Genomic DNA, 10,529 nt, shown 5'->3' with positions numbered 1-10,529 from the left:
TTTATCAACTATGTTGTTAATATTGTATTATTGTAAGCTTTCATAATGTTACATAATCTTGCACTTGATTTGTGTATAATTTGTTTCAATATAAAATTCTATCAAATGTATTGCATGAATGAAATGAATGAATACTAATTAACGGTACTGTAATTTAATGTTCTACACAATAGTATCTTATAAAATATGGCTACTTCAGAATAATAAATAATTATGAAGGCCAAATTTGTTTTCAATTTTAGTTTATTTACTGAGTTCTCTCGTGATTTTTAGTAAGTGCATATGCATTTAAAGATATGAAATGGAACTCGACGCGACAAAATAAAAACGCTTGCGTCGTATGATTAATAAAATATGAGCTTTTTCCTTTATGTTCATGTACAGCTTATTATACTCGTTTTTGAGTTATAGAACTGTTCCCAAATAAAAAAGTGAGTATACTTTTCATGCTGTTTGCTCTGGTTTATATGTTTCATGGCCAGGCTTTTGTTGCTACGTACAAGTCCTGATTGTGTGCTCCGCCTTTAAAGGACTACCCACACAGGGTAATACTTCCGAACACGGCGCCCACAGTGTCAGATTGCTGGGATAAACAAACAAGCAATACTATTTTATAGAGAGAGAGAGAGAGGGAGGGAGGGAGGGAGGGAGGGAGGGAGGGAGGGAGGGAGGGAGGGAGGGAGGGAGGGAGGGAGGGAGGGAGGGAGGGTGATGAACATGACTTTAAAATGTAATTAAATGCCTCAAATAGTTATGCAAATCGTTATTTTTAATGTTTTCTTATTTGTACCTTATATATGGTCCCAATTTGTTTCTGTGTTTTGCAAACGGTTTATTGATATGCATTGGTCTTCAAAGCAAACGTCCAAATATTATTAAAATAAAACAAGCCTATGATGGTTGTTTCAAGCATAATTTAAGACAAGGATCATGCAAGCTCGATTCGTTGTTTTCTCAGTAGTTGACGAACCATTCGATATCACAAGAAGAGCTGTTTTGACCTCGGGCCTCATATTCCCCAAATTTCCAACGAGTCATGTCAACCTTTCCGGTCGACGTAGACTGGGTGAACCACCAGTAGGGCTCGGTCTGAAACTCAACTTCCGTTGGCAGACTTGATAGACTTACGGAGCGAACGTGAGTTGCGCTGACCTCGCTTCCGCTCACCGACAGAGTATCGGCCTCGAGAACTAACACATCGGAGATCGATGGATCAAAGCGGAGGACATAGCGAACCCTAGCCCCGGACTGCACTGCGCTGATAAGCGCCGCTTTGCTTCCAGACAGAACAGTCCCAGTCTTGCTGTTAACAAGGACCTGAACCCATGAATGTGTGTCGATAAACCAGCTTACAGCTTTCTTTCCAGTTGTTCGACCTTGTCCGGCGTATCCACCAACGTTAACTCGAAGTGTTGTCTCTGTTCCCGTCGTTGTCAATATTCTCCAGTCCCATATTCCGCGTTCGTTGAATGCCCGGATGTCGTTAGAGCTTTTTGCCACCATGCTTATCAATACGGCGCTCACGTGGCCACCTTGCATTGATACTTCATCTGGTTCGGCGGAAATAGAGTCAAACATGACCTTGACTCGGTGCCCTCGCAATACAGCTGACCGAAGCAAATCGAGTGACCCATTCACCTCTTTTCCGGATTCGTCATGTTGATACGCCAGCATCCAGCAGGTGTCGGTGTACCTGAATACAATTTATGCATGCAAACAACGTTGAAAATTGTCTTTTTTCTAAAAGGGCTGCTCTATACCAAACATGTATTATTTAACAGTGATGGTATACAATACATTAGTAAAACAAACATTAACATTTAACAAGCCAACATATATAATACTCTATCGTTAATATAACAAAAATAATTTTGATAGCAAGTACATACATCAGGTGACCTTTTTTTTTTATAAATACCATTAAGTTCATAATGTTTTTAAACCATATGTCGCAACGAATAAACAATAGCTTTTAATTGCAAAACTCTTTACCATGTCAAAGCGCATGTCTCATTGGACTCTCCGATACTGATGTGGTCCCCTACCCGCCAACGGGAGCCGGCCATAAAGCCGTCAGTGGCCCAGTTCGTGAACCACCAATAGGCGTTGCCCAGGAACTCCATGTTAGATGATATATGATGTTGGCTGACGTGCCAGAGAGCTTGTCCAACGACCAGATTCTTCTTAGCGCCAATCTGTTACGAGCATTTTTATGTTAAACCAATGTGTGCTTGCTTGCAAGACTTTATCAATAACATAAAGCTCTTCCTGCAATAACATATATATGCTAAATATTTGCATTAGCTACTAAATATACTACATTTACGGTAATAGACCAAACAACACGAATCGTCCACGAATCACATATATGAAACACTTGGTATTAACATCATAAAACCACACATGTTAGGGAGGGGTGGTGGGATAATCATCAAGTTTAAAATTTCCATGCATCCATTTGAGAATTGATTACACTATTAATACAAGAAATTTGAAACCATAAGTGGCATAACAATTGCGACATCTACTGCCATTTCTGAAATGCACCATTTCTCAAAGCTATCCGATACAGTGTGTGCAAGATGTTCCCATAAACTTACTTTTTTAATATATTGAAGAGCATACAATATTGGACAATAAATGAATTTCAATAAGATATAAAAATGAAACGCACACATTATGTGATTGTTAGCTGAATTCATTTTGTTGTATAACCATTTAATAAACAACCGATTTTTATTAAAGGAACTTGTTCACAGACTTTTGCATTTTTTTAAAGTTTGTCATTAAGTGGTTTATATTGATATATGTATAAAACAGGAATAAAAATTAAGATTTTTGTTTGACCCAAATCTTGGATTGAACTAATGACTTCTCGAGTTAAAAGCTATTTCCTTAAACGATTTAGCAATCCGGATTATTACCTAACGTGTTTTATTTATACTCGATATGTGTAATCCAAGATCCTCAAAGGTTTCAAAACACATTTACGTACACGCCGTACATGTAAGGAATATAATTTGTTATGATAACTCATACCAGAACCTAAATGTACTTATCTTAAATTAACTAAATTTAACTGGTTATAGTTCATTTAAATTGAAGGTCTTTCGTCGGTGTGTTTAGCCGAAAGACATCATTATCAACAAGAGACATTTGTTTTATTGTATACAAACTTTATAACCTAGTAAGCGGAAACTTCCTTTTGAGGGAACAACAACGCGTTTGTTCGTTTCCATATAAAATCCATGAAGCAAAATAAATTTATTTTTTTAAATGCCAAATTATCAACTGTCGAACATTAATTCATTTTAAGATAAACAATGACCGCAATAAAACTAAAATGAACGAACAAGTCTTTGTTGCAATCCGTATTGAAATTGAACTACCCCACACATCTATAAATACAGTTCAAATGATGTTTGTCTACGCTCAATCAAGAGCACGCAGTCACGCACACAATAGCACAAAATCTCACGGAATCTTAAAACTTGTCCCTCTTCCCCCTGAATTATAGTGTTGCAATCTGCTTAGTTTATCAATGATAAGGGGCCAATAGCTTATAAAAAGAGGACAACACCAAACACAGCAAAGCTTTAAACAGGGGTATCAGGCTTCAAACTGTAATTTTAGTTTGCAAGAATGTATCCTCTAATTATGTTGTTTTATAACAGTAATATGTAACACAAATATGACATGCACTAACATAATACATACCTGTACACTGTTCATGGTGGCCGCATAAATATCAGTCACAAAGCGAACAGTCACAAAGCGTACATCACTTCCTACTTCTACATCATCGATGAATTCGCTGACACTTCCAGAAATGGCGATTCCGTTGTTGTTATGACTCAATACCTTTTCCGTGAAGTCCCTGTAATACGCATCTGCATGAATAAGAAGCCCGAGTGTTAAACCCTCTCTTTTTACATATTTTCATATTAATTTTTATTTTTATTTGGTTGGTTTATTTTGTATATATTCAAATTATTCTTTATTGTGCTTCCCAAAAATCACAGACACACCTTGCGATTGCCGGTTACAAACAAAAAGAGATAATGTTCGACACTTTACAAAAAAGCCAACAAAACATCAACCGTTTAAAGGTAACTGTGAGCGAACCTGATAAACCATTTAATTTCATAGCTGTCTTTAGTAATGCCGTTTGAAACGTTGGTACCAACGTAAAAGCGGCTCATCTGAACCTGACCCGTTGTGCACACGTTCAAAAACCACCAATATGCCTTGTCCCGTGAGGAATCATAGCTTATGTTCAACAGAGCCTGGCCGCAGACATTCTCGTCAATCGTTCGGATGTTTTGAACGCTGGTTAAGTAGCTGCTTGACGTCAGGAGAATTCTGACGTCAGAGCCGGATACGACGGCGATTTTCATGCTGGTTTTCGACCCGAACATGTCTTGTCCTGTCTTGCTCGTGGTAAGAACGTGTTTCCATTTTCCATCACACGGAACTTAGTTTAGAAAAACACGTTAAATGAGGTCAAAAGAGGGTATAATTGTTGATTATTTTAGATTGATTTTACATGTATATTTTCATAGTAAAAAACACTCTTTTATCCTAATATTTCGCCCAAAATGGCTCTTTCAAAGTTTACAAATATGAATTTACTACATAGTTATAACTGTCTTGTACATCAATAAAGTAAATGTTTTTCAACGTCAAAAATGACAGGAAATGACGTCATGACGTCATATCTTACCATGTAATATACAAAATAAATAAATAACATACTGATGACAATTTGTTGTATGGTTCCTATTCTAGATCAGAAATTCATTAATCAATATTGTTCGATTATAGTGAACTTTCACCGGTCAATAACTACACACTAAATGAAGGCGCATTAACGACCATTTGCATTATTAAAACTACAATCAGCAATATATAATAGGCAAACAACAACCACGTACTTTAATAAAAGCGCCATGTGAATTAAATATTTAAAGAAACATGAGCATGTGTTCAACATCCAAAAGCTTGCTCCACAATTTATTCGTTTCCGGTCATGCTACACTACAAAGTTATATGATACATATTTTATTGTTATTTTGTAGCACCATTATTTAGAATATGTCAGCATAACCCCTGGTGTCCGATCAAAGATAGTATTTAATGATAAATGAATATGGACGAACATTAAACAACCAAATATTGCTACTTCTACTACTACTACTACTACTACTACTACTACCACTACTACTTCTACTACTACTAATACTACTACTACTACTACTACTACTACTACTTCTACTACGACTACTACTACTACTGCTGCTGCTGCTGCTGCTGCTATTACTACTACTACTACTACTACTTCTACTACTACTACTACTTCAATTACTACTACTACTACTGCTACTACTTCTTCTACCACTACTACAACTACTGCTTTTACTATATGATTCTACTTCATGATACTACTACTACTAATACTTCTTCTTCTACGACTACCTCTACTAGTACTATTGAACAGTGCTAGTGCATCGATCATGAACACATAAACACACTCAGTACATACCAAACACGGTAAGGTAGTTCCGTTGAAAAAGACGTTGTTTTGCAACTTTGATCAAGTTTTCGCTATTCTTGTATTGAACTTACCAGCTGTGTGCAAATATATTTACTGCAAATGTCTCATATATAATGTATACTATTATATTAATAAGTGCATTGAATATTACCCTTTAAACAGTGTGTAGTATTTGTCCATTGGCCATTCTTGCATTGGCTTGTTATATTATTGACGTCTAGCGGAGCATAGAAAGCGTTACATTGAAGAGTCCTGTTAGATCCTTCGTACATATTTGTTCCAACAAGTTTGCCGTTCGGTGGATCACTATACGCTGGACATTCTGAAACACAATTTAAACAAATACATCGTTTGAAGATTTGATAACTGTACAAGATCTTAACTCTGTTTTACTTGCTAAAGTTTTTTTAGTAATAAATGCTTGCATTGAAGAGCCATATAAGATCTCTCGTACAGTGTTGTTTGAACAAACGTTAATTCATTGAAATAACTAAACGATGAAATATAATTTAACCCATTTATGTCATATAATCACAGATGTCACAAATGACTTACAATGTCATTCTCGTTTTTGCACAACAAGAAATATACAAGAAAACTAAATAAAACTCAAAAACAATTTTCTCAGTTTGACTGGATAAATCATTGTTTATACAATACTTCTTGCATACAATAAAATAAACATCAACATTAACATAACACTATTAGTGTTATTTCATATTGCATAAATGTTTCAATTGTGCCATTAAGGGGCCTTTTCACAGATTTCGGCATGTATTGAAGTTTATCACTAAATGCAATATATTGATAAATGTTAAAGATTGGATGCAAAAAGCTCTAGTAAAAAATCAAGAATACAATTACTGAAAAAGTAAAAGTAACCTCAACTTGGCTCGAACCACTGACCCCTAAAAGTCTATCGCTTAGACCACTCGGCCATACGTGCTCATACTATGATTGTTGTATTTTATACTTTATATAAGCAATCCTCGTAGTTTCACAAAGTCTTACGACAACAACAGAACTCTCCAAATTATTAAATTGTTTTGCGTTACAACGCTTTATTTTTTTCAGGTTTTTAAATCGTCAAAAGATGCATATAATGGATATTTTAGAGCATGGGAAATGTTCAGTATTACTGTCTTCTCACAAATATGATAACTTCAAATAAAATCTGCGAATCTGATTTTTTTTGTCAATTTACCAAAACGTGAAAAGATCCCTTTAAAAACCTTTAATTTGTCAGTTTTAATTTATAATATTTTATTAGTATTGGACGCCAAATAAATTAAATTATGTTGTATTTTGTTGTTTAGGCTGTTCATTATCCTTAAGTCTTGGTATGGGTGAGTTTATACGTTACTACACACGGTTCTTAACAATGCGCATCATATTCATGTCATATGTTTAAAACCCAAAATGCTCTCAAACGAACTTAAATGACGCTGGGCGATCTTTAAGAGTGACCTTTTGCACAAATACAAATGGTTGAAGTCCCACTGACCTCTCCATTGTTCGGTGCTGGATATGGTGCGCATATGACAAATAGCAATCGAATTAACGACTGACATCATATAGTTTGATAGGAATAATGAAATGTTATTGTCAACGAAAAAGACTACGTTTTAGATACAAGAAACAAATATTTTGTTTAGAGATGTGCACAGTGAATTTGTGTCACGGAAACCAGTGGTTCTTTTTGCAAATTGGAGTTCAGTCTACCCGCGAAGTAAAACAATTTAGAAGAGGATCTTTCGAACATGGAAATATACAAACATGATTTGATTTATATGATAGTGGATCTGTGTATAATCAGATTCATATGCATATTCTGCTTTATTATGTTTGTTACGCTGTTCAGTTAATTGAAATACCATTGAACTAAAGATGTGAAATGCAAGATATTGAAAGGTAAACAAATTAAATATATTAATTTTACTCAGTTTAATACATCATTAACACAAGAAGAACACTCAAGTGTGTTTGCTTATGTTAAGTCCATTAACCTTGTTTGAATATAACATTTTATAAAAAAATGTATTGTTGTGTTTGTTTTCTCCAAATGGTTAGTATTATTCTTTTATGTTAACATTCTCAAAATTCTTGTTTTATTATATTTATTAAATTGTTTTTTAATAACATCATTTTATGATTTATAAACAGATTGCAAAAATATTTGTTCAAGATAAACTTAACAACAAATTGTTACATTGAAATTAAGTGATTTTAATATTCAGTAGCAAAAAAGTTAGGAGAATCTAACTTTAAAAAGATGTATCTATTAAAAGTATATTTTACCGATGCCGTGAACAATCCCCTTGTTTATAACATGACTGCCGCTAAGTCTATTACTAGCAACCTATCAGAGAATAGGTCAGATACCTTATTTCAATATATAGCAATCCTAGTATTTTTCAAAAACAAACATGACAGGTTACCAACATCAGATAGAAAAAGTAAAGGAAAGTTAGGTCAAGCTAATTGTTTGTCATGATATCTCTTTAAACCTCACGCCATATGCAAGTAGTGTTGCCATGATCGCAACATCTTGATGAATTATAATTCATTTTTTTGTCTCATAAACATTTACTTTGTTTAACAACCAACCTTTACAAAGTTATCATTCCTACTGCCTTTCGGCACCTCATGAACCTGAAAAACTCGTAAATTTATATTTCCTCAGGCAAATATCTTCTTTGTACAATAAACAATTTCTTCACCACGTTAACAATCCTGCTACACTCACTAATGCCTCAAGAATGAAGTAAAGATCAGGTGATCTACGTCATTAGGTATTTTGCATATGTCATATATAAGTAACAGAAACTTTGAAACCTTTCAAACACTTTTTGGAATTTTGGAAAAAGGATTCATGATTGAATGAAGGAACTTTCATTAATCTTGTAGAACATGCGTAGATTTGATCTTCAGCATCTAAAAATATGTGAAATAGAAAGAACGACAATATATTTTGGAGAGATTAATTTACCTACTTTATAAGCAAAGGACCTGTGCGACAATGCCCGGGCTTTTAAGTCTGTTTAGTTAACACATTAGTAACGTTTTCCATATATTAAAATGGTAACCCTTCCAACTTTAAGCGCCCAGTGGGACGAGGGATAGAAAGAGAAAGTCACATGCTTGAGTACATTTCAACCCATGCGCATTGCACGCTTTTTTTTCGCATTAAAAAACAGTGGAGCGATACAGGGGCACCATGGCCCTCTTGTTTTCTACAGCTCTGTTTGAAATGACATAAATTGAAAAGAAGAGTTTAGTTTTAGATGGTTTAAAACAAATATTTACAAATTAATTGCATTTGTTGAAAACTTGAAAGCTATTGACACCAAAATATACAGACTGCATACGGAAAATAGGACGGACACATGCAAACGACAATGCGTTTGTAAACCTGATTCTTTTTAGCACGTGGAAAAGTGGTTTTAGGTTTGACATCGAATGCTATTTTTTAATACCACATCCATAATAGTATCAGTGTTTCATATTTGGCGAAATAAGTAAGTTATGTATTTGAAAACATACATTTGAATAAAAAAATAAATAAATTTTAATTTTATTGTGCACTTCTACCCTAACTGTTATATATGAATTTCTTTAACCTGAATAACCACAAATAAGATTCAATTATTGTATTAGCATATATAAATAGTGAAGATGTTTCAATTTTGTCAGGAGAAATGTTTTTACTTCAAGTGAAAATGTACCGCATCCGTTTAATTGCTTTGCACGTGCTCATAATATGTGGAAGGACTGAATATAAACAATATCTACACCATACATCTGAAGAGCAGTGTATACTATACCACACACCTAAACAGCAATGTCAACTACATCACGCATCTATACAGCAATGTAAACAACTTCAAACATCTCATCAGCAATGTAAACAAGTTCAAACATCTCATCAGCAATATAAACAACTTCAAACATCTCATCAGCAAGTTAAACAGTTTTAAACATCTCATCAGCAATGTAAACAACTTCAAACATCACATCAGCAATTTAAACAACTTCAAAATTCTCATCAGCAATGTAAACAACTTCGAAATTCTTAACAGCAATATAAAAAACTTCACACGTCTTATTACAATTGTAAATACGCATATGTACAGCAATTAAACAAAATACAACAATCTCTATGTTCAATCAAACCCATCGTCACTGTAAACAAGCATCTGTACAGCAATTTAACAAACTACAAACATTTTAACAGCATTGCCCCACACATCTCGCATCTTATTAGCAAGATCCACCACATACCATGCACATACAAAATATAACGCTAGTCAATTGTTCGAAGAGTTTGTATCAGTCGAGTGGCTTGTGTGATGACGTATGAACAATTGACTAGCGTAATATTCCTTAAATTATATACACCAACTAACGTAAACAATTAACAATAGTTTTCTTTTGCTTTAACAAAACTGAAAAAAACAATGACTAAAACGGTGCTCAGTACGCCATTGTTTATTTAAAACGCGCATGAATTCAGTTTATGTAAATTAACGTGCAAACAGTTGAACCGGGAAAACACAGGTTTCCGACACGCTTACCTAAATGACATCGTTAATTTAATGTTAACAACAATTAAGTTGACAACTTTAATCCAATGTTTATAACAAAAAACGTTGAAACGATATGCACTTCCTCTTCTATTCTTCCATGTCTTTATCGAAGCTTAGTTTTAACCACACTACTTAATTGTATAACTATCGAAATTTACATTTATGCATGGTAAACACACTCCGAAATACGTTTTGCATTCGTTCGATGTTTTAAACAAATTGTTTACTGTTATAAAAAAACAATTCCAGAGAGTTTGAATAAAACTAGTGTGTTTCGTCACAGAAATGACGTCACACGATGTACTACGTAATAAACTTCGTTAATAAAATAGGGGTTTTCTATTGTCGGTGCGCGTAATATGACGTCAATAAATGGGTTGAAGAAAGTA

At 34.2% G+C, this 10,529-nt stretch overlaps 1 protein-coding gene across 1 annotated transcript; it reads right to left on the bottom strand.

The window, feature by feature from the left end:
* Positions 1–857: 857 nt before the first annotated feature.
* Positions 858–5,865, bottom strand: LOC127847062 (uncharacterized). Its single transcript, XM_052378649.1, has 5 exons — positions 5,706–5,865; positions 4,126–4,474; positions 3,718–3,877; positions 1,993–2,195; positions 858–1,693 (listed from the first exon to the last, which is right to left on the bottom strand). The coding sequence occupies exons 1-5, from the start codon at positions 5,824–5,826 to the stop codon at positions 955–957; spliced, it is 1,572 nt and encodes a 523-aa protein (XP_052234609.1). The 5' UTR covers positions 5,827–5,865; the 3' UTR covers positions 858–954.
* Positions 5,866–10,529: the final 4,664 nt, after the last annotated feature.

This window comes from Dreissena polymorpha, chromosome 10, assembly GCF_020536995.1.
Source record: "Dreissena polymorpha isolate Duluth1 chromosome 10, UMN_Dpol_1.0, whole genome shotgun sequence".
Taxonomy (NCBI): domain Eukaryota; kingdom Metazoa; phylum Mollusca; class Bivalvia; order Myida; family Dreissenidae; genus Dreissena; species Dreissena polymorpha.
The sequence above is the reverse complement of the archived record's forward strand: the minus strand, read 5'-3'. Positions and strand labels throughout refer to the sequence as shown.